This window comes from Triturus cristatus, chromosome 3_1 (assembly GCF_964204655.1).
Source record: "Triturus cristatus chromosome 3_1, aTriCri1.1, whole genome shotgun sequence".
In the NCBI taxonomy this organism is placed as follows: domain Eukaryota; kingdom Metazoa; phylum Chordata; class Amphibia; order Caudata; family Salamandridae; genus Triturus; species Triturus cristatus.
Genome location: NC_140583.1, coordinates 879,591,003 through 879,617,119, shown reverse-complemented (window position 1 = coordinate 879,617,119; position 26,117 = coordinate 879,591,003). Strand labels below are relative to the sequence as shown.

Sequence of the window (26,117 nt, the reverse complement as noted above, 5' to 3'; positions counted from 1 at the left end):
CTAGTTTCTCCCAGGACACAGAAAAGTAATACAAATATCTTATCTAACTCTTAAAAAAAACATTTTTGTTTACTAAAGAATAGTGTGTGGTTGTGTGATATAAAGATTTTGGAGCCAGCTTCCTGTAGGTAGATTCTCAAAGCATGTTCTCCATGCTTTGCAGAGGTCACCCCCTCTGTGGACTGCGGAGATCATCCACAGATTTACATGGGTAGATGCAGTGACCAGTACCACAACACAACTAAATACTTTGTTAAAAATGTGTTTTGTTTTTTTAAATCACAGTCTTACATATTCCCTCATGCAGAATTGCATGCATCACATGAACAGATAATATGACTTAAATTTGTGGCACACCAAAGACTGGGGGACAGTGATTGTAGCAGTGTGTGAGAATGCAACCCATGCATGCAAGATTGAAAGCTTGGACATCAGCCGAAGGTGCCAGGAGACTCCCCGAGAAGAGGGTTGGAAATGGTTGGGTGATTCCATAAAGTTGATCAGAGATTCAAGCTAGCCTTTATTTCTTTGCCATTCAGTTATGCTTCGGTAAAACCATTGGATAGTAAACTGAGAGGAGAGATAGTGGGGTACAAGCATTGGGGTTTAAGTCTTAAGTGAGGTGATAGTTTGCGCCAAGCAGAAGGCCTAAACTTTGAGTAGGAATCAGATAACAAGGAGATCTCCAGTGCTTTATTTGTAAAACAATAAGTGCAAGAGACCAAACATTTTCTGAGATGTCCACAACCACTGCTGGCAAATGCTGGAATCTTGATTAAATCTCATGCCTCTTTCTTCCATCAACTTCATCTTTATGCATCTTTATCTCGCAATTGCAGGCTCATGTTCATCCCAGCCATCTCTCTTTGTCACTGTCTACTCTGCATTCTTTCTCTCTTTTATGCCTTTCCTGCCTCTTGCAATGGATCTAACGCTAAAGATGAAAAATAAGACCCAATCCACAATAATGAGTGTCGGCTCCCATCACTTTTAACATCTGTACAAATTCAGATCTATAGAGCATATAGTTCCTCATAGAAAAGATTAATAGGAGAAGCTGAACATCCCATTTATCCCCAGATAGAAAAGAACTGTGCAGCATTGCAGGAGCATTCCTTTGAATATGAATCCACATTAATCAAGTGGTGAGAAAATGCAATTAGCAACAGGACGAAATGTACTCAGTTTTGCATCATCAGGTCAGAAAAAGTACAATTGGTAATCTGCCTTGTAAACAGATGTGAAAATCCTGTGTCTCCTAATGGCTTAGTCAGAAAGCAAGAGCCAACCCCCTCCCCCCTTAAGGCGCAATAAATAACCCTTGCGGTTTCCATTATAACAAAAAGTTATATGAGGAAATCAAGTCAATTACCAGAAGTTGCTGGCTTGAAATGACACCTCGTATTTAACCATGAATGGAGTACTACCCGGATGAAGAAACAAGGAAAGAGAGCATTTTGATTTTAAAACTTATGCTTGACCAAATGAATATCAAGGGCGATGTGCTGTGTTTCCTCTTTTTGCAAATGATAAGCCCACAGAGAGAATTGGTTGGAAAAAGATGTAAAAACTGATGAGCCCTGAAACAAAAATAGATTCTAAGACACACAATAGAAAAACAATGTCTGAGGAGGTTATAAAAGGAAAACGTAAGGGCAATGTGACCATGAAAAATGTGCTCACTCAAGCTTTTACTTTGGTGGTTGAATAAATAACTGCACCAGATACAAAAATTATTTGTATCTATTGGAAATTGGATTACTGGTTGAAGGGTTGAAACCTTACTCACACAGAAACCACAGTTCCAGTCGGAGGGAAGTCACAATCAAACCCCAAACTAACCTGTGCTTAACCCTCTGGTAGCTTGGAACAAAACAGTCAGGCTTAACTTAGAGGAAATGTGTAAAGTTTTTATGCAGCACCTCAAACAGTAATAAACTGAGAACACAACACAATAAAAATCTGACACCAATTTAGAAAAATAGAGTAAAATATAATAAATTATTTGACACAAAAAAAAAAATCCAATCAGTAGAATCGAAGATATGCAATTTTAAAGATTTAAGTAAAAATAGTGTTGCAGGGCCCGGTTCACAGAACTAACTTAAAACAAAATCCTAAACTTACTACCATTTTGGTATTCACAGAAGGCACTTACTCATTTTGGTATTCACAGAAGGCACTTACTCATTTCGGTATTCACAGAAGTTAGGAGTCATAACTTTAGGACTCCTAAATGCCTTCTGTGAATACCGAAAAGTCTTAAAGTTAGGATTTTTCGCAGTTTAGGAGTAGTAAAGTTAGGACTCCTAACTTTAGGACTCCTAAATGCCTTCTGTGAATACCGAAAGTCTTAAAGTTAGGATTTTTCTCAGTTTAGGAGTAGAAAAGTTAGGACTCCTAAATGCCTTCTGTGAATGCCGAAAAGTCTTAAAGTTAGGATTTTTTGCAGTTTAGGAGTAGTAATGTTAGGACTCCTAACTTGAGGACTCCTAAAATGCCTTCTGTGAATACCGAAAGTCTTAAAGTGAGGATTTTTCTCAGTTTAGGAGTAGCAAAGTTAGGACTCCTAACTTTAGGACTCCTAAATGCTTTCTGTGAATACCGAAAGTCTTAAAGTTAGGATTTTTCGCAGTTTAGGAGTAGTAAAGTTAGGAGTCCTAACTTTAGGACTCCTAAATGCCTTCTGTGAATACCGAAAGTCTTAAAGTTAGGATGTTTCTCAGTTTAGGAGTCCTAAAGTTAGGAGTCCTAACTTTACTACTCCTAAACTGAGAAAAATCCTAACTTTAAGACTTTCGGTATTCACAGAAAGCATTTAGGAGTCCAAAAGTTAGGACTCCTAACTTCTTTGAATACCGAAATGAGTAAGTCCCTTCTGTGAATACCAAAATGAGTAAGTGCCTTCTGTGAATACCAAAATGGTAGTAAGTTTAGGATTGTGTCTTAAATGAGTTCTGTGAATTGGGCCCTAGAAGTACAAAGTAGCCAACTGTGGTTATCTGGTCACGCTGGACCCTGACAAAGTCTCAAGTTCAGGGTGACCGTGATGGAGTGCAGTCTGGATACAGGGACCAGGGTACGCCCGCTAAACCAAAGTACATTATATTCTGGTTTGCAGAACATTGCAAGATTTCGCATCAAGGATGCATTGCACAATGGCAGTTCTGAGGAGCTGTGGGGCTGCAATACAGATTCTTACATCATCGTCAAGGATGCCGTCGATCAGAGGCTTGAATGCAAAATCCTGCATCACAGATGCATTGCGCCCCGTGGTTCAGGAGAAGCTGCGGGGCTTCGATGCTTAGTTCCTGTATCATCATCGATGATGCTGTCAACAAGGGGCTTGTGATGTGAAGTCCTGTGTCGAGGAGGGGTTGCACAACAGAAGTTCAGCAGGAGCTGTGAGGAGATATGTCACGTCGGTTCTGGTCAAAGGACCAGAGCTGTCCTGGCAGAGCGCCTTCAGGCCCACTTCCAAGGGTCTAGGACAGGGGTGGCACTACCTGGGGGTAGGAATCACAGCAGACAGTCGAGGTGCTGGGTTCAAGCTGGTTGGAGCATTTCTGTGCAAACACAAGGAGATGATGGATGGAGTGCTGAAGCGTTTCAAACACTCACCCCCAATCAGAGATCTGGGTTGTATCCAGCATCGTTCTTTAGCTCACTTAGCCACCCCAGTTCAGACCCAGCCATATGCAAATCAGTCTTGACCCTGTCCCTCATGGGAACAGTCCAGCCCGAACTGCCAATCCAGGTCTTCCCTGGATCGGAAACAAGCATCCTGGGACCGGTTTCGGGGTAACACCTCATCAGCCAGACTAGCTTGAATCCAGTGGCAAAGTGAGTAAAGGACCCACGTCTGGGCATACCCTGCCAATTTAGGGTAAACAAAGAAAACACAAGCAGATGATGGACAGAGCGCTGAAACTTTTCAGACACTCACCCCCAGTCACAGATCAGGGTTGAATCCATCATTGTTCTTTAGCTCACTTTGCCACCTCAGATCAGACCCAGCATTTTCTGTCCATGAGGCTCTGATCAGGAGGCTATCCAAAAAACCCTTGGAGTCACTTTAGTGGTCCTGGGTTTAAGATGCAGGTCCACTAAGGCAGTAGGGAAGCAGGCAGCAGGGCAATAGAGTAGCAGTCCGTTTTGCAGAGCAGCAAAGCAGTCCTTCTGAGTCTTCCACTGGTCCAGAGGTATAGTGAAGAGTTGGGTCTGAGGGTAAAATATTTATACCTGGTGCCCACTTTGAAGTAGGAGAAGATTCTTGAGGTTTGCACCCCAGAGGTGCTTTGAATTTCCTGCCTCCCAATCCAGGCCCCAGATTGTCTGGGGTCACAACAGACTAGAGTCAACCTCTTTGTGAGGGTGCTCAGGCAGAGCCTTTGTGATCAGCAAGATGGCAGGTGACAGTTCCTTCCTCTCATAAAGTCAGAGAAGGCACATCCTGCCAACACCTATAAGCCTTTGTCTCACTGTTTGCTAGTGATACACAAAGACCAACTGCCAGCTACACCTAGTAATGGGACGCAGAAAACAGGCTGCAGACAGCAAATGGTTAGGACAAGAAAATGTCAACTTTCTAAAAAGCTGTATTTTCAAAATTGTGACTCAAAATCCGACTTTACCATTAAAGAAGGTTTTAATTTACAATTTTTTAGACACTAATCTCGGCATTTCTACCTGCTCTCAATTGAAAGTTATCAGTTACTAAATGTAATGAGTAAACCCAATGTATTCCTGCAGGAGAGATAGGCCTTACAGTAGTGATAAACTAATTTAAGAGATTTTCACTGCCAGGTCATGTAAAACTTAAAAGTACATGTTCAACTATTTAAATACACTGCAGCCTGCCCTATGGCTATTTTGGGCCTTCCCTAGGAGTGACATACATATTAAATAGGAAGCTTTAGGCCTGGCAAATGGTTTACATTTCCAGATCAAAATGGCAGTTTAAAACTACACACACAGGCTGAAATGGCATGCCTGAGGCATGTTTGAAAGGCTACTTAAGTTGGTGGCGCAATGAGTGCTGGAGGCCTGCTTGTAGCATTTAATTTACAGGCCCTGGGTACAGGTAGTATCACTTTAATAGGGACTTAGTAGTAAATTAAATATGCTAATTGGGTGTAAGCCATTGTTATCATGTTTAAAGGAGAGAGAAGCAGTTTATCACTGGTTACTAGTGGTAAATTGGACAGAGTCCTAAAGCCAGCAAAACCAAGTCAGCAAAAACAGTAGGCTGGAAGGCAAAAAGTTAGGGGAAGACCACACATAGGAAGCCACGTCCAACATTATCACAATAACCGGTGAACTACAGTATCAGTCCAGAGGATATGACTAATGTGACCTAGAGAGAGAGCATGTTTATACTGGAACCAACTTTACATACAGGTGAAAATATATGTGGTGAACTCTGAAAAGCATCTACAATAAAGCATTTGCTGGGACTGGGGACAGGTGAGCCCCTTTTACATATAAAACAAACAGAGGTTACCCCAAAATTCTACAGAGAAACTAGGAGAACACATCAAAATACAAAATTAAATTTGCTTGATAAAAGGATGTACAATAAATGTCTGTAGTGACAGGAAGTTAGAAGGACACAGTTAGTCTGGAGGTGTGGTTGCAATAAACATCTCAAGACCACATCTTCATGGTTGATTGTCCATCTAAAGTCAAGAATAGAACGGTATGTGGTTGCTTGACATCATTTATAATGATGTGATATTTACTGTAATTCGAGATCAAATAAAAGGAAGATCATAATATGATTGAATTCAGCAAACAAAGGTGGCAAATATTTGGTGAGGTTTACAATCAAAGTATGTCTCTGTGTATTTTTTAAAATCAAACATTTTTTATAAGATTGTATCATTCATAAATGTGTGTGTTTAGCAATTTTATGATACCTTTCATGTTCTATATACCATTCCTAGATGCATCAAAGACACTGATGTAGTTCAGTTTCTTTGACTTTTTTGTTGTCTATCCCTAAGAAATACTTGCTCATTTTGACTGGGCTTTTATGTACATTGGAGTCTGGCTTGCTTGCCTCCATGCCACCAGTTGGATTTTACCTGTACTTTGGCGAATTGAGGCGAGTAAGGGAGAAAGAAGCAGCATGTGGCTGCTGTCTTTTAGTTTGGGACTCAAATGCTTTACTAAAGACTATTTTTATCTGGCACAGTGCACATTAATTGGACTTAAGAAATGCATTCACTCCTTTTATTTTAATTTTCATCACCAGCTTCGGAAGTGAAATTAAAAATGCGTGTGGTGTCAAGGACAGTATTTAACCTTTACTTTAAATTCAGGGGCATACTGGATGTTGTAGTGACATATTGCAGCTACTACTTAAGTCACGTGGTTACTCAACAATTGCAACCGGCCTCACCTGTGATTAAGGCTCACGATGGAGCTGAAAGGCATAAGGACTATGGCCTGACATGCACGCTGCCACTTTAATGTTATGAAATAATAGCATCTGTTCACACACACACACACACACACACACACACACACACACGCACGCACACACACACACCACACACACACACCCCACACACACACCCCACACACCCTCCCCCCCACCCACCAGAGGAATGCATGGCTGAACCACGTGTGCCTCTACAACACCGTCCTAACCACAAATGCATCTAAACAACGCATTTATTTACCACGCATAACTTTACCATGCAATTTCATAGTAAAATCATGATTAGTAAAGGGATATGCGTGGTAGAGATTACCACTACCCTGTCCCTTCTCCCCACCCTAAGCCCTAAATTCTAATCCCCCTACCTCGACCCCCGCTCTGAGGCCTAAAACCTACCCCGCCCTGCCCTTAAAACTACCCCTTCTCCTCCCCAAGGTCTAAAATCCTGCTCACTACCAAAACTACCCCAACCCCAGTCCCCCCGCCCTGAGCCCTAAAACGTACCCGCGCTGTCCTTAAAAGTACCCCTACCCCTTCAGCCGCCCTGAGGTCTAAAACCCGTACCCAATTAAATAAACGTGTGCCCACCTGTATGCATGCACTCCAGTTCCGGCACAGCATGGACTTAGCAGTCCATGCCATGCAGGAACTGTTTTTGGTGTTCCCATTGTGGTGCTCATTTTCAGGACACCGCCATGAGAACGTCAAAAACAAGCCCGCCAGGCAGGAGGAAACTCCTAATCAGGCGGGCAGCCTGACCACAGCTTTGGTGGTGCGGCGGCAGGGCAGACCTGTTGCCGCACTGCCAAAGTCGCAATCAGGCCCCTAGTGTCTGCTATCACTTCTGCTTTTGAGATAGCACGTCCTAATTCAGAAACAAGGCACATTATTTTTCTTTAGCAATGGGAGGGCTGTGACAATGTTTGACACCTTCTGTCTTTCTTAGGTTAGAGACTCAGCATCAAAGGCACACGTGCAGCATCACATGCAGTGTAAGAGTTGGTAAGAATGAACAAGGAATCACAGCTCTTTGTTTGAGAGCAGCTGACGTGCCAGATTCTTAGCTTGTTCACTATACTGCTGGGTCCTCTGCCTAGAATCCAACATCTTTCTTGAGCACCAATTAGAAGATAGGGATGAAGTGAGAACTCAGTGGAATAACCACCTCCATGTTCAAATAAGGGGGTGGTACTTGCCATATGAAAAAAGGTAGGGAGGAGGAATGGCAATGGGGTGGCATAGGGGTCATCACTTCAAGGAATATGGTAGCACACCTTGCTAGGGCTCAAGAAGTCCAGGCCTCCCCAACAATCCATGCATGTAGGTTTGTACCGCTGATGGAGACACCCTGTAGACACCCTGTAGACCAACCGTACTCAAGTGAGGACTGCACGAGCCGGTCATCTCCCCATCCTGCAGCAAGTCAATAATACTTAAAATTGCCTTCAAAACTTCTCAATAAAAGGGCAATCCCATGGATTTTTCCCTTTTGTGCAGGTGTTGAGCAAATAGGGGGTGGTGTTACTCTAGATTTGTCAAGATCGTCCACCCAAAAGAATCAGCAGGATTTTCCTTCTCCCTTACTTAAACCAAACTAAACCATTAGCAAATTCCCTTCTGCAGAGAGCTGATGTATATAATGTTTTAATTACTTTAGCGCTTTAATGTTTACATTATAATGTTAACCATAGTTACTCTCTGCATGGTTGCTAATCAGAGAGGTTCAGAACACCAACACCTGGATTTCCTTTTGTTAATAGTGTTTATATTCTCTAAAGTTGATCAGGCTTATAAGAAGTCTGCGTTTTAAACAAAGTATTGTTTTATTTGTTGATCTTCTTTGGAATTTAATTTGATTCCTTCCAGACAAAGACCTACATCTCCAATATAAAAGTGACAAAACTTCACAATAGCGTTGATTTATTCTGATGATGTAGTCCATACTGAAAGCAATAGTATTGGCACCAAAACAAGGCAATCATACAGAGAAAGTAAAAGCAGGTAAACAACTTACCACCGCTTAATAACTTCATCACCAACCACAGCTCGTCTTTCACCACAAAGGAAGTGTAATAAGTCACTACATTGGGATGATTGCACTGGCTCATGGCTTGTATTTCTTTCTGGAAACAAGACAGCACAAGAGTTGATACATTGAGGGAAATAAACCATTATTGCATATAATGAGAATTACCACAGTAAGATCGGAAATGTACATATTTGTCCGTGGAACTCTGTAGGCCACTGTTATTGTTCTAATTCTCCTGCGAAACAAACGGTTTATACACAAATTTATAAACTCCTAATCTACAGAGCGGAGAGCCATGCATTTTGTGCAAATTATGATTATTTCAAGGTATTGTATATAAAATAAAAACATATTTTATATCGAAAATAACACTCTGTTGTACAAAAAAAATGGCATTGAGTTTTGATGAAAACGTAGAAGAAATTAAAAATACAAAAGAATGGGTGAATACTTCCAAGCATCTTGGAAACAGATACACGAGTCATTGACAGCAATTTCACATGCCATCGTAATGTATCGACTCACCTCCCACAGTAAAAGAATGCTGCCATATAAATGCAATAAAAACAAAAAAGGGGTGTGACAAATCGGTCTTCTATCTGTTGAAGCCCCAAACGAATGGCTCTCTACGCTCATTGTTTGGTTCTTAGGGAAGTCTACTGAAACCTTCCTATGTTTTGCATCACTGACAGCCTTTGATACATTCGTATCCTACATGTGTTAGAAAAGGGAAGGAAGGGCCTTCGGGCAAAGATCCTGCAACAGGTTCACATTCGGTGCTGTTTATTCATTTACCTATTAATCGATTTATAAACATCTTGGCACTAAAAGTACTAAACACTGAGGGGCTAGCCGACAAAAACACATCTTCAACACGTGCTTTACACTGCAGGAGTTTTACACTGGCCACCAGTAAGGAGATCTATTGGCCGAGGGAAAATTATTAAAGCCGCATTGCCAATATGGCTTTATGTCAGTATATTGAGTGCGAAAATATCAGGTACAAAAATATTGAACCCGAAAAAATATTGTGACCACATTATCGATATTAATGCGTGGGGGGGCTCCGGCCCCCCAGCGCAACCTCGAAAGACTGCCACCTCACCTGGGAAAGTTCTTTAAAATTACATACGGGACAGCGCGGTCCCCGCAGTCCGGGGGAGGCGGACTGCCACCTCGCCTGGGGAAGTTTTTTTAAATTACATATGGGGCAGCGCGGCCCCTGCAGCCCCGGGGACCACGACCTCCCCAGGGCTTAATTAACAAAGGTGGGGGGCAGCGCGGCCACCCTCTTGGAGCCCTACATTGCCTTGGGGACTGGGAACTGGCTTCAGCAATGTCCCGGGGTGCTGAGCCCCGGGACATTGCAGTTTGCACCGCTCCTGCCATGCCATAGCAAACACTCAAAGAAATTATCTCGCTGGCTGAAAGCAGAGCAAGTGTCTGTTTCCCTTATCACTGTCAAGCTGACACTACTTTGGGATCAAGGGAGCTGCATGTTAGCAAAGTATCCCAAAGTAATGCGGCTCCTGCAGCAGGTGTGTAGCCAGCAGGGCTCGCGGAGGCTTTCAGGCTCCCCCCTCCACAGACCCTATGGGTGCCCTGGGTGTGACTAGGGCACCTAGCCTAGAGGCCAAGCCCCAGGAAATGGGGTCCCCAGGGCCATAATTGGGCCAGGAAAGGGGAGCCACACACTCCTTTATTAAAAAAATAATAATAAAACAAAGAAAGGCCAGGCCCTGGGGATTGGGGTGGGGGTGGGGACCCCAGGGCCAAAATCGGCGGGGAAGGGGGGCGGTACAGCACCCTTCCCTTTAAAAAATAAATAAATAAGGATTAAAAAAGGGTCAGGCCCCGGGGCATTGGGTCCAGATGCCCAAAACAGTCCAGGGAAGGGGCTCCACACGGTCCTCCTTCCTAAAAATATAGAAAGAAAAAAAAAACGGCAACTGGTGGGGGGATGAGGTCCCCTTGCCTCCTGAGGGCCTCAGGACTAAAGTGGACTTCTTCCCCCAGCCGCCTGGCCGACTGACTGACTGACTGACTGATGTATTTATAAAGCGCTCGATTGCCGAGGCGTCTTGGCGCTGAGGTGAGATCATACAGGTCCAGAAACTTGCTTGTTTAGAGCATTTAGGAAACAACCAGGTCTTAACCTGTTTCCTGAAGATAATCCTATTGGATTGCAGTCTCAGCTGTGAGGGGAAAGAGATCCACAGCTTAGCGGCATGATGTGAAAAACTCTTACAATCCCATCTAGCCTTATTTATTCTAGGAACCTGAACCAACCCTGTGTTGGTGGACCTCAGGCTTCGTAGAGGTTGGTACCAAGAGAATAGCTTTTGAATGTCTGTGGCACTGCCACCGAAGAGCGTCTTGCGCACCAGGCAGAGGGCTTTGAATTTCACTCTTTCCAGGATGGTAAGCCAATGGAGCTGTCTTATACTGGTAGACGTGGGGTGATATTTGGGGAGTGCGAGCAGCACGCAGGCAGCCGCATTCTGGAGTGATTGTAATTTAGCAGTTTGGCCTTTGTCTATACCTAAGTATAGCGCATTCCCGTAATCAATTCGGGAGAGTACAAGGGCTCCCATTACCGTTTTCCTTAGCGTGAATGGGGTGAACTGCAAGATTTTGCACAAAACTTACAAAATGAAAAAGCAGGCGGAGGTTACTTGATTGATTTGCTTCCCCAGCTTTAAATCACTATCGAACATAAAGCCTAGATTCTTTGCCTTGGTCACCGGAACTGGACAACTCCCAGCCTCCGTAGGACACCAGAGTTGATTCCAAACTGAGGGGCCCTTCCCAAACTCAATAACCTCGGTCTTTTCAGTATTGAGTTTGAGGAAGTTTGTGTTTATCCAAGCCATAACTGCATTAAGACAGTTACGGAACTGGGCCGCTGTGATGTCCACCCTCTGTGAGACCGACACCACAATCTGGGTGTTGCCCGCATACGAGACCAGATTAAAGCTGTGCTGTTGATTATTCTGACCAGAGGGGTGACATAGATGTTGAATAGCGTTGGCGACAGAGCCGACACCTGTGGGACTCCACATGGGAGGCACAGGTTTGCAGACTTAAGACCCTCCCAGTGGATCAGTTGTTCCCTGGATACCAGGAAGGATGAGAGGAGGGCTAGAGCCATCCCTCTAATCCCTACTGTCTTCAGCCGCTGCACCAACACCGCATGGTTAACTGTGTTGAATGCTGCCGATAGGTCAAGCATGATGAGGATGGCTCTGCCCCCTTCATCCACCAGTTTACGGATTTCTTCTGTCGCCATTATCAAGGCAGATTTGGTGGAATGTCTTGATCTGAAGCCGTGTTGGGTGGAATCAAGAAGTGGATTACCATCCAGGTAGTCCATGAGTTCTAAATTGATTGCTTTTTCAAGAATTTTAGTTGGTAATGGTAGACATGAAATCGGGCGGTAATTCTTAACCTTAGCAGGATCCATTGTAGCTTTCTTAATGATCGGCCTGATGCAAGCCTTTTTCCATAGCTGAGGGTAGACACCAGAGCTAATTACCACGTTTAGCAGGGGGGTAATTTGTATGCTGACTTGCTCAGATACCAGGTGCAAAATTGACGGAGGGCAGGGATCCAGAGGTAAGCCTGATTTTATCAATAATAGTATACCATTGGATTTCTCTGCCGCTAAAACAGAGAACTCTAACAGACTGCTCTGAGAGGAGTTATCTGCCGGGGGATCGACATTGTTTTCCATTGTCGTTGGCACTGACTTCTGCAGTTCATCATATACTGCCTGTACTTTATTTTGGAAAATTTTGTCCACAAAGTTCTGGTCCGGTTTAAAATGACTGTCCTCCGGACGTTTAGATAGGGCTGTGACTGTTTTAAAAAGCTCCTTCGAGGAGTTTTTAGCTTAGTAAATTTTAGTTGTAAAGTAGGTAACTTTTGCACGTTTTATGGCTTTCTTATATTCCTCCAGGGCCGAACTATAGCCTTTTTTATGCTTCTCACTGTAGTCTGTCCTACAAAGTCGCTCAAGACACCTACATTTAGCTTTTATAGATCTGAGCTCAGTCCCATACCAGTACATTTGGTTCCTTTTGGGCTGCTTGGTTAATTTAGGCACAAGCTGGTCTATTGATGACCTAATCCAGACATCAAAGTTATTAGCTGCAGCGTTAGAGTCAAGCATAGTGTAAGGGGGATTATCTGCTGGCCCCACTCCAGGAGCCAATAATGCTCCTGGGGACTGCCACTCCTGCTATGTCCCCACCCCCAGGACACAGCTGTTTGCTTTTTCATGGTGGGAACTGTGACAGCAGAGAAAGAGATTAAAGTATGGCTCCTGCACGCAGACAGCCGCATTTCCAGCAGCTCGCTGTGTGTTACAGCAATGTCTGCTCCCGCAGGAGGCAGGGAGCTGGCTGGGACTGTGGGGGCCTTGATGCTCCCCTTGTGCTCCCAGGGAAGTGTCAGAAGGGAGCAGAAAAAGGCAGACATAAAGTCAGAAATGAGCAGAAAGAGGCAAGATAAAGGTGAGAAAGGAGCAAAAAGAGGCAGAATAAAGGTCAGCAGTGAGCAGAAAGAGACAGGATAAAGGTGAGACACAAGCAGAAAGAGGCAGAATAAAGGTCAGAAACAAGCAGAAAGGGCAAAATAAAGGTCAGAAAGGAGCAGAAAGAGGCAAGATAAAGGTCAGCAACAAGCAGAAAGAGGCATAATAAAGGTGAGAGACAAGCAGAAACAGGCAGAATAAAGATTGGAAGGGGGCAGAAAGAGGCAGAATAAAGGTCAGAAATGAGCTGAAAGAGGCAAAATACAGGTCAGAAATGAGCAGCAAGAGGCAGAATAAAGGTCAGAAAAGAGCAGCAAGAGACAGAATAAAGGTCAGAGACGAGCAGAATGAGGCACACTAAATGACAGAAACGAGCAGAAAGACGCATAATAAAGGTCAGAAATGAACAGAAGGAGGCATAATAAAGGGCAGAAAGAAGCAGTATAAACATCAGAAACGAGCAGAAAGAGGCAAAATAGAGGTCAGAAACCAGCTGCAAGAGGCAGAATAAAGGTCATACACTAGCAGCAAGAGGCAGAATAAAGGTCAGGAGTGAGCAGAAAGAGGCAAAATAATGGACAGAATGAGTAAACAGGCAAAACAGAGGGCGGGAACAAGGAGAGAGATGGCAGAAAAACAAGCAGAAAATGAGCAGAAGTGGCACAAAACCGAAGGCAGCAGATGGTAGCAGACTGCAGGCTTGCTGAACATGAGGACCATCACAGGGGGAGCTGGCACAAAGACCTGCTCCCGTGTGCCCCCCTGCTTTTTTTACCATGCACTGACAGACCCACTCATACACTTATGCACTCACTCACAGACCCACTCATACACTCACGCACTCACTTACAGACCCATTCAGAGACTCATCCACCCACTCAGATTCACACACCCACTGGCTGACCCTTTCAGACACTCACTCACCCACTCACAGACTCACTCAGAGACTCACACAACCACTTGCAGACCCACTTAGACACTCATGCACCCACTTACAGACTCACTCAGAGACTCACACAACCACTCACAGACCCACTTAGACACTCATGCACCCACTCACAGATCCACCCAGGTACTCTGACACCCACTTACACAGCCATGTACACACCCAGTCACTTACCCACCCACTCACAGACCCAGTCATTCACACACCCACAAACCCACTCAGAGACTCGTGCAGCCACTCACACACCCACTCACCTACTTATACAGCTACTCACAAACACCCCTCTCAAAGATTACAGGTTACAGTTAGGAAATACATTTTTTTAGAGTTTTATATAGCGCGAACTAGACCCGAGACATCGGGTATAAGAGCGCTTTATATGAGCACCAGTTTCATTACATGAGGACACATTCATTTTTGTTAGGCACAGGGAGATGAAGTGATTTGCCCAGAATCACAGGATGTTGAGCGTTGTTGCCGAGACTTGAACCCGGTTCCCCAGCTTCGAGGTCAACCGCTCTAGCCGTAAGGCTACATCCTCTCCCCATGTTTTTTTTTAAATGCTGAAATTCACTGAAAAAAACAAAGGTCACAGGGATGTTATAGTAAGGCACAGACTTCACTCTACCTCAGCTAACTATAACTTACACCCCCACAATGCACTGCTTATGACCTCACATATTACATCACTCATGACTTGGTCAGTGACATCACTGATGACATCATTGATGACATCTTAAATGACATCACCAATGGCATCACAGATGACATCATTCACAGAACCACTCACACACCCACTCACATCCCCATACAACCTCTTATACACCCACTCACACACCCACACAACTACTGACATACCCATTCACAGACCCATACAACTACTGGTACACACACTCCTTCACTCATACAGCCACTCACACAATCACTCACTCACCCATACAGCAACTCACACAGCCACTCACAGATCCCTACAGCCACTCACACACCCACAATACTGCTCATACACTCACTCACCCAACAGCCACTCAGTCACCCATAAAGCTACAAACAGAGTTGCTCACTCACCTATTCTGCCACTTACACATCCTTTCACTCATTCACAAAACCACTCACATACCCATTCACACATCAATGCAATCACTCAGACGCCCATTCACTCATCTATACAGCCACTCACACAAATACTTAGTGTGCAAAATAGCCACTCACACACCCACTCATGTACCCAAACACCCAGTCAAACAGCCACTCTCTTACCTATATGCAGCTACGGCCCATGCAGGTAAGAGCAGTGGGGCAGTGGGGCTGGAGTGGGATTTCGACAGACGACTATGAGGGAAAATAAAATAAATAATTTTCCCTCGTCATCGTCTGTCAAAATCTCCCCCCACCTGGCCTCACCGCCCCACTGATCTTACCTGCATGGGCCACAGCTGCCTATACATCCACTTAGACACACACTCACCCATAGAGCCATTAACATAGCCACTCAGTCACCCATGCAGCCGTTTACAAATACACTCATCCACCCATAGAGCCACTCACACAGCTACCACAGTCACTGATACAGTCACTCAAACACACCCACCCATGCAGCCACTTATACAGGCACTCACTCACCCATACATCTACTAACACACCCATTTATTAACCCAAACAGGCACTCACACACCCATACAGCCACTCAGACACCCGCTCCCACGCTGATACATACAGTCACAATTCTACTCAGATGGCATATATTAGAAACAGTATCGTTCATCAGTAGTACAAAAAGAATTGTAATTTAATTTATGCAGTAGCTTAGTATATATCTTTAACTCTCAATTTTTTTTTACACAAAACTTACACTCACTGGATGATGCCATCAGTGATGCCATTTGGTTGCAGGGATGTCATAGTTCGGATCAGATATCACTCGTACAAAGCCATTGAAATTCAGCAGTTATAGTTGCCTGAGGTAACTATAACTTACGCCCCTGCAATGCACTGCGAATGACCCCACATATACATCACTCATATATATATATCACTGAAAAAACCATAGGTTTCACACATGTTATAGTTAGCTGGACATTTCACTCGTACAAAACCATTGAAATTCCCCCGTTATAGTTAGTTCAGCTAACTATAACTCTCGCGACCGCAATCCACTGCTGATGACGTCACATATTACATCACTCATGACATGGTCAGTGACATCACTCATGACATCACTGATGACATCTCAAATGACATCATTGATGACATCACTGATGACATCACCCAGTGAATATGTGTCTTTCTGAAAAATAAATATTTTTTTATATATGTATATCTAAAGGTTAATGGAAGAATAAATGGGTAAATAAGTGTCTAAATGGATGTTTTTTTTGGTAAAATTAATTGTATAACTAACTTATTAACAGTATCTTAGTGAATACAGTGATGTAATATGTGACGTCATCAGCAGTGGATTGCGGTCGCGCGAGTTATAGTTAGCTGAACTAACTATAACGGGGGAATTTCAATGGTTTTGTACGAGTGAAATGTCCAGCTAACTATAACATGTGTGAAACCTATGGTTTTTTCAGTGAATTTGCAAGGTTTTTTAAATGCTAATTCCTAACTATAACGTGTGTGAAACCTATGGTTTTTTCAGTGAATTTGCAAGGTTTTTTAAATGCTAATTCCTAACTATAACGTGTGTGAAACCTATGGTTTTTTAAGTGAATTTGCAAGGTTTTTTAAATGCTAATTTGTAACTATAACGTGTGTGAAACCTATGGTTTTTTTAGTGAATTTGTAAGGTTTTTTAAATGCTAATTTATGTATGTATTATTATATTTTTTATATATTTATTTTACAATAAACTACCTATGTATATAGTTATAGATTGACTGTATCCTTTAATATCGAATGGCTCAGCTCTTTTATTTTGAATTTGGATAAAGTTGAACAGCATAGTTAATATCTTCTATAAACAGTTTAAAATGTTTTGTTTTTTTTTAAGGGTTTTTCACCGTGCGCACACCCGGCGATTTTTTGAAAAAAAATAAAATGTTTTTTTCACCCTTCGGGGTCCTTCAGGGGCCCCCTGACAAAGGCTAGGGGGTCAGGAACTCTCTACCCTGCCCCCTTTTCACGTTCTCTACCTTTCTTCTTCACTGTCACACACAAAATGGCGTCCGACACTTCCTGATTTCGACCGATTGGAATGTTGACTGACATCTAACCACCAATCAGAATTACACTCGCGGACATTTGGTGCGCATGGTGCGCGCATATAGATATTTATGTACTTTTAACTGCAATTTTCTCAGGAACTACTGAACAGATTGACACCATATATGCAAAAGGCACATGCCTGACCTGAGGACTATCTCTTTGCTAAATTTCATGTAATTCTGTTCAGCCGTTCGGGCTGTACCTTCAACTAAATGTCCTATGGGAAAATGCATGGGGAAAACGTATTTTGGGACCCCTCTTTTTTCTCAGCCCCTGCTTGACGAATCACCCCGAGACTTTCAGGGTAGGAGCTGAGCAGAGCGCCCCATTAGTTTTGAAAATTTCACGATAAGTCAACCGGCGCCAAAGTTATTCAAAATACTCGGTCCTAACTATAACTATCTACTGGCGACCGCCAGTAGATAATATATATATATATATATATATATATCTATATATATCTATATATTACCTACTGGCGGTCGCCAGTAGGTAGTTATCGTTAGGACCCTGTTTCCATAGGAAAACCGCAACATTCTATTTGGAATAACTTTGGCGCCGGTCGACGAATCCTCGCGAAATTTTCAAAACTAATGGGGCGCTACGCTCCGCTCCTACCCTGAAAGTCTCGGGGGGATTCGTCAAGCAGGGGCTGAGAAAAAAGGGGGGTCCCAAAACGCGTTTTTCCCATGCATTTTTCCATAGGACCTTTAGACACAGCTACAGCCCGAACGGCTGAACAGAGTTACTTGAAATTTGGCAGAGAGGTAGTCTACAGGTCAAGGAAGTGCCTTTTGTAGGTCTGGTGTAAATCTGTTCAGTAGTTCCTGAGAAAATAGCATTTAAATCAATATATATATCTGTGGCAGCTTACGGTGCGCTTACCGAGCGCTTACGGTAAGCTTACCGTACGCGTACGGTGCCGTGCGCGAGCGCGATTCTGATTGGCTGTTACAGCTTAGTAAACATTCGAATCGGTCGAAACCAGGAAGCGGCGGCCGCCATTTTCTCTCTCGCACTCTGAGGGGGGGAGGAAAAACAAAGGTTGAAAACATGTAAAGGGGCATGTTAGACAGCTCCTAAACACCTAGCCTTGATTAAGGTGTCCTAATAGAACCCCCAATGCAAAAACTTCAATTTTAATTTTTTTCTAAAAAACGCCGATTACGCTTACCGTACGCGTACGGTAAAAATGTAATAAAAAAAAAAGATTATCCACACTTTCCCAATCCCGTGAGCAAAAGGTGCGGAAAGTTTGAGATAGATTCCTCTAATTAATTATGAGTTAGATCTATCACAATTGAAACGCATATGCTAATAAGTTACAAACTGGTGTTTGAAGTAATAGCGCGAGCCCATCTAGGGCGAAATCATGTTTTAATTCAATTGAATTTACGCGCTAACACACATGGCTTGTGAATTAACTCGCATATTAATTTGTGGCTTTGATTGAATTATTGTATAATCTGACCAGAGTATTACATTTAGGTTGTATTATCTCAAGGCAGGATATGTGATTAATAACATATTCCAAGATGGCGCTCGGAATCGAGCAGAAGTCCTTTGTCCATTGCACGCATTTGTTTTGAATTTAAGTTGCCAAGACAACGGCGCTCGTCGACACAGACGAAGGCTGACGCCGAAACGCGTTTGTTGTTATCATCGAGTCTCGTAAAATAAATCTTAATGGTTTATACCTAACGTGAGTGCTGGCCCTAATTTATTGAGAAGTAAGGAGCTTGATATATAGCGGTTTGCCACCGCCGGACCGGGCACCCGCTCACGAGTGCGGCAGCAGGCAAGACCTACGGAGCAGCGATATATATATATATATATATATATATATATATATATATATTACCTACTGGCGGTCGCCAGTAGGTAGTTATAGTTAGGACCCTGTTTCCATAGGAAATCCGCAACATTCTATTTGGAATAACTTTGGCGCCGGTCGACGAATCCTCGCGAAATTTTCAAAATAGGTGGGGCGCTACGCTCCGCTCCTACCCTGAAAGTCTCGGGGGGATTCGTCAAGCAGGGGCCGAGAAAAAAGGGGGGTCCCAAAACGCGTTTTCCCCATGCATTTTTCCATAGGACCTTTAGACACAGCTACAGCCCGAACGGCTGAACAGAATTACTTGAAATTTGGCAGAGAGGTAGCCATAAGGTCAAGGAAGTGCCTTTTGCAGGTCTGGTGTAAATCTGTTCAGTATTTCCTGAGAAAATAGCATTTAAAAGCATATATATATGTGGGCGGAGCCTAACCACACATCTCATCCTGAGATCTCATTGGCTGTCAGCACTTCATCCAAGAAGTGTTGGCAGCCATCTTGGGACCAATATACATGATAGCACCTCATTAAAAAGCATTGCAGTTAATAGAAGGTTTTAAGACTTTAGTTACATTATAAATCATTTGTTGATGGTACCATACTCATTTTAGGAATTGTGGTATGTTCTAAGGTGATTTCACCATGTGAAAAAGCCTTCTGCTGGGATATCATGATTGAGAGAAAAATATTTTCTCATGCTTTTACCACAGAGGTTTGGAAGGTGATCTATAGGCTAAACTGAGAGCTTATTTTCTGTAAATTCACATTATCTTTCTCAGTCATGTGAGAATGAAGTCTGACATTCTCAGTAAAACATGTACATCCAACAAGGGCAGAGACTGTCAGTTGATTCCTTTGTGTTCTACTGCAGCTTCCCAGAGTGTTCCAAAGAACTACTAGAGCGCTAACAGTCCTACTTATGATAAACGTATGGCACACCTGAAGCCATCTTGCTTGGATTAAAGTGGTAACTCTTAAAACATTTAATTTAAAAAGGAACAAAATGAGGGGGTTCATTTTTCCATAAAAAGTATGATTAGTGCTGCAGAAAGAAAAATTAGGGCACATTTTGAGTGACTTCTCAAATCCTCTTCTATTTCATTAAAAAATTCTGACATGCAGACTGAAACATGCACTTTCAATACCAGCAGCAGTTTTCCCTGGTGAGCAGTAGCTTTACTACAGTGATCTAATGAGCAAAAAGAGTGCTAACATTCTGAATTTATGGCAAATGTGTGACACATCTGAATGCCTTCTTGATGGAATCAAAGTAAAAAACTGAAAGTATTTCCTACTGAGGAGACTGCAGTAAATGAGGAAATTAGGAAACTTCATAACAAATAAGTCTCCCAAGATGGCCACCAGAGACAAAAGAGCCCAAATGTAGCCCAAATATCACCCAGATGTAGCCCAAGTATAGCCCAATGACAGAATGTCCCAGAATGTTCTTAAAAACAACTAGAGCGCTTACTGTCTTCATTATGACAAAAGTATGGCACACCTGAAGCCATCTTGATTGGAATAAACTGGTAACACTTAAAACATTTAATTTAAAAAGGAACACAATGAGGAGGTTCATTTTGCCATAGAAATTATGATTAATGCTGAAGAAAGAAAAGGAGGGCACATTTTGAGTGGCTTCTCAAGTCCTCTTCTATTTCATTAAAAAATTCTGACATGCAGACTGAAACATGCACTTTTAATACCAGGAGCAGACTTCCATGGTGCAGTAGTTTTACTTCAGTGATCTAATGAGCAACTAGAGTGCTAACATTCAGAATTTATGGCAAATGTGTGACATATCTGAATACCTTCATGATGGAATCAAAGTAAAAAACTGAAAGCATTTCCTACTGAGGAGACTGCAGTACATGAGGAAATTAGGAAACTTCATAACAAATAAATCTCCCAAGATGGCCACCGGAGACAAAAGAGCCCAAATGTAGCCCAAAATCACCCAGATGTAGCCCAAATATAGCCCAATGACAGAAGTGTGCAAAACACTTATTATTTTGTGTTTTTGCAGTGTTATATAGTGCAGACTTGTCAGGTATTGGAGTGCTTTACATGAGCATTGGTTACATCACACAAGAACAAATTCATTTTGGTTGTAGACATGGGGAGACTAAGTGATTTGACCAGAATCACAGAATGTCGAGCTGAAGCAGAAACTTCAACCTGGTTCCCCAGTTGCAAAGTCTGCAGTTCTGGAAGTAACACCACATCCTCTCCCCTAAGTGCAACATTTAATCAAGTGGTCAACTGGATAAAAAAACATAAAGATAACAAATAATTTAAAAGTGCTTTGTCGCTATTTGAAAACTCAGAAAATATGTCCTTATTTTAGTCTTTTAGAGCACTAACCATAATTTTGATGCCAATAAGACCCTCTCATATATGTAATTTCTAAAGGAAATGCTCTAGGTATTACAGTTTTGATTACATCAAGATGATGTCAGGCGTTCCACACTTTTGTAATAAATATAGAATGTTAGCAATCTAGTTGTTCATTAGGATACTGTTGAGAGGCAGAGGCCAGGGGCACGGACTCTGAAAATTGAAGGCAGGTAGGAGGGTGCAAAGGCAACAATTTAACCACACTGAGCGGGCAGGAAGGGCCGTGGAAGCACAACAGACTATGGAGGGCAGTGGAAAGGGGGGCAGGGGCAACAAACCAACAATACAGGACTTGCAAGAGAGGCTGTTGGAGGGAAGATCTATTACGGGTCAAGGAAGCTAGGGGCGGTCCCCAGATCCCCGGGAGCCACCACAGAACTGAGCAGGAGAGTGAGTCAGGGACAAAAGGGGCACCTTAATTTGAGCCGGGGTGCCTAGGAACGCTTGCTCCAAAAATGAAGAAAACAGACATATGAGACATGGAATTGGAGGCAGAATACAATGGCAGTTTAATGAGAAGATGCAACTTCAAAGAAACCGCAGAATAGAGACATAAAGTACAAAATACAGAATCCAGATAATCATACAGCTGTCATAATATTCTCTGTATCTCAATTAATGTACTGACAGAGAGAGAGAGAAAACACATCTATAAATGCATCATGAGAAACAAGTTACACCAAGGAAAATGTTACCTAGGAACACTCACGTTTACTCTTAGAGCAAGCATTCCTGCAATTACAATACAAAATCTTTTAAATGCAAAAGTAAAGAGAACAATGGTTAAACATAACATGACATTTCATATAGGTAAAATAGAATAAGATACTTCAAGCAAAGCAGAGCAAGACATTTTAAGCAAAGGAAGACAAGAGCTCCCAGCTCTTGGGGAAAACCTGCACTGCCTGTTAACCTACATACAGACGGCGAGGTAGTCCGTCGATATCTGTGGGTGCTCCCTTTTTATATCATTTTGTGGGCTCCTTTGCACGCTACATCTACCTACGTATGCTACCCAAAAGCTTCGTCTGCAGATTTTACCAGACATTTCGTCATTTACCCACTTAATGCTGACAATGGACTGGGTGAAAAGGTCAGTCTCTCAGGCCAATCGCTTATCGTAAGTTCCATAGAGCAAGCAGAAAATAATGGGTATTGTACGGGAATTCAATATATTCATGTATAAAATATCCTCAGTTCTCCTAACTTGACGCTCTGCGGTTGCCACTTCCTTAAAAGCGGGAAACCTGCCCAGGAAGCAAGTACCAGTCCAGGATGCAGCCTACTGTATGTCGACAGCTTCAGGGGGATGTTGAACTTTGATACCGAGCACGGAGCACTCGGGTAGGGTGGGGGCTACTAGTTTGGATCAGAAGGCCTCGCAGACCTGCCTTCAGACTGCTATACACTAAAATTGCAGAGCTATGGTCAATTTAACAAAGAGGCCAACATATTGAACAGAAGGGCCTACACAGGGGTTTTATGCTGGCTGAGTGGTAAGGATGTCTCAGGATAATTATATAGCAACACAGGACCCGCTGGTCAATTTAATACGGCCTACAAATGCAGCTGGCAGGGCAAGGACAAGGGTCTCATACTTCAGGTGTGGACAGAACGGGCCAGGGGCCCCCTGTGATACAAAATCTACCCCCCTTCAAGGCTGTGGCAATGTAATAGACCATTGTGGGCAGAAGGAAGAGGCAATGGTAGTACAACCATACATGCCAACAGACCCGATTCAGCCAGGAAACGTCCAATGTTTTTAAGCTCAAATGGGCTTTATTTGATCTGTCTCCTGTCTACAATATCCTCTTTTTCAATGTAACTCAAAGGGGAAAATCAATACCCCAGTTTTTTTTCAAAATCTCCCTCTTACCAAGTTCAAAATGTTCGCAAGTATGGTACATTGGATCATGGAAGGAAATGGGATAGGGACATAGACTTGGATAACAGAGGACAGGAGGGACATGGAGAGGTGCACCAAACTGACCCTGCAGGGCAGGCATCAGGGTTTGCAGCAGCACAATACACCACACAGGGCATGCAGGACGGGAGTGCAGCACAACAATCCATAGAAAGCAAGAGGGAGGGGACAGGACCATGCACATGGACAACAGAGAACAGAGGGGCAAGAGGCAATGGTAGCTAGCTGACCATAATGGACAGACAGGAGAGAAAGCTGCAGCATAACAAATGTCAAGGTACTTATAGAGCGCACTGTCACCAGACGGCCACCTTGCGGTGTCGCCTTTGCGGTTTCCTGGCGCTGATACTCATACCGCTGTGGAACCCTTCCTGGCTTTCCCTGTGAAGTGTCCACTCCTGGGTGCCCCCAGGGTGAAGCCAGGCATCCTTAGCGCTGTTGGGGCCGGTGTGGAGGCTAAGCAAGCTATTGCCCAGATTTGCAGCATGGGGCCCGTGATTAGAATAGGCACCGAGGCGAGAATAGACAGGTCCGAGGAAATTGAGCCCGAGCCCCGCCGAGGCGGGAATCGAACCCTTGTCCCTGGCCAGAACTCTGCTTCAGGGTCTGCCGCTCTAACCATTGAGCCACACTCCTCCACATAACAGACCATAAAGGGCAGGAGGGACGGATCAGGGGCATTACAATGGAACAGACAAGCCAGGAGGGAGGGAGTAGGGCTGGGGGCAAGGGGGCAGGACAGGAGCAGCAAGATAGCCATGGAGGTCAGGCAGGATGGGCACTAGAAGCAAGACACACCATGAAGAGCAACAGTGAGACTGTGATGGCATACACATAGACCATGGAGGGAAGGTGGGAGGGGGTCAGGGGCAGCTAACTGACCACACAGGGAAGGTGGGAGGGGCCATGGCAGCACAGAAGACCATGCATGGAAAGTGGGAGGGTTAGTGGCAGCACAATGGCTATGATGGGCAAGAAGGAGGGTGGAGGGGCATGCACAAAGGACGATGGAGGATAGAAGGGAGGGTCAGGACCTGTGCACAGACAAGAAAGTTCAGGGGAAGGGACCTCACAACAGACCACACGGGGCAGGCAGGAGGAGCAGTTGCAGCACAACAGACCAGGGAGGGCAGAAGGGTGTGGCAGTACAATGGACCATGTAGGACAGGAGGAAGAGGATAGGGGCATGGCATGTGGACAGGCAGGGTGGAGGTGGCAGGGACAGGTTACAGTCATCTGACAATGCTAGGCAGGTGGGAGGGGAGTGGCAGCTCAACAGAACACTCAGAGTAGATAGGAGTGGCAGGTCCATGGGACATGGTGGGCAAAAAGGATGGAGCAGGGGCATGCACAAAGACATCGGAGGGCAGGGGGAAGGAGAATAGGGGCAGCAAGCTAAGCACAGAGTTTAAGCAGGAGGTCAATGATGGGGCATAGAATTGGGCAATGGAGGGCAGAAGGAGTGGACTGGTACATCATACTAAATTGAGGGCAGTGGCAGCACATCAGACCATGCATGGCAGGAGGGAGGAGGCTAGTCCATGGATTCACACAACAGAGGATAGGGAGGAAGGGGATGGGGCAGCAAGCTAACTGTTCAGAGAAGGCGGGTATTAGGAACTTTATTGTTTTTAAAACATTGTGTCTGTGCGAACTATTTAAAATATGAACAAGTATGCAGCATAATCTCACTTTAATTCAGGAAGAAGAGGACGTTTGTGACTGTGACTCCGGGCTCACTTGGCAGAAACACCCCCTGACCCTCCACCCCCTATCGCAAAATGTAATGCCCGTGAAAAGGGTAGGTGAACACAGTGTTATATAGAACATAGTCCTGAGAGCACGATTGAAAATGAAAACTAGATATAGTGTATGGTATAAACTATGCACCAAAAAGTGTGATATAAGATGAACCGGGCGTGAAATATAATATGCAATACATTGTGCGCAATGATAGATTCATTGGAGAGCGCGAGATAGCACAAGCACTAGCGCGTGCTATGCGATATGCGCCTTGGAGTGTAATATGCACAGGGCAGTGTTGTGTAACCTAACTAGTCTCTAAAGTTGTAATATAAAATATGTGCTGGGGAGTGTAACGTTGCATATGCACTGTGACAAAGATATGGATCCCAGATTGTAATATGTATGGCATAGCACTGTGCGTTATAACATAGGCATCGAGAAAGGCACGTTAGATGGGGCAATATGACCCGTGCGAAGACAAGTGTGGCATGACATATTCACGGGGTGGTGTTACAGTGCACATGGGCTAGAGAGTGTCATAGCATATGCACTAGCTAGTGGAATACAACACAGAGGTGTGTGGCACTCGGCAGGCAATGGTGGGTGTAACACAGCATTGGGCTCTGTCAGGAGCACGCTGTGACTCTCAAGTGATGTTCGTCCCCTTTCCAGAGAGTAAAATAAAAAGTATTACACATCCGGCAGTGGATGTGTGTTTTATTAACCGTGAGGGGGGTTTCTTGCATAGTTTTGGTCGAATTTTTGTCGAATCCCCTTTGAAAGGCTTGGTGTGCATGTGTATTAAATGTGCCCGTCAATAGCTACCCATGTTTGTATAAATAAACGACAAGGGTGTCAACCAGGATTAGGCACGGTAGGGCATCAGACATGTCAGAGCTTCACTAGTGGTGTAAATACATTCCACGTGGATTCATTGCATGCATAGTCGCCTTTTAATGAATATCACGCAAATCGTCATGGTGATAGGTACGTACGGTTTGTCCAGCATGTCCTAGGTGTGTCTATAAATATATATTTTTTAAAAATAATAAAAAAC

General features: G+C 43.8%; 1 protein-coding gene across 1 annotated transcript in view; it reads right to left on the bottom strand.

Moving 5' to 3' along the window:
- Window positions 1-26,117, bottom strand: part of STK39 (serine/threonine kinase 39) — a 1,405,344-nt gene that overhangs the window by 1,011,111 nt on the left and 368,116 nt on the right. Inside the window, exon 3 of the mRNA XM_085645380.1 lies at window positions 8,460-8,568. Coding sequence (XP_085501506.1) covers window positions 8,460-8,568 — 109 coding nt within the window. The remainder of the gene's footprint in view (window positions 1-8,459; window positions 8,569-26,117) is intronic.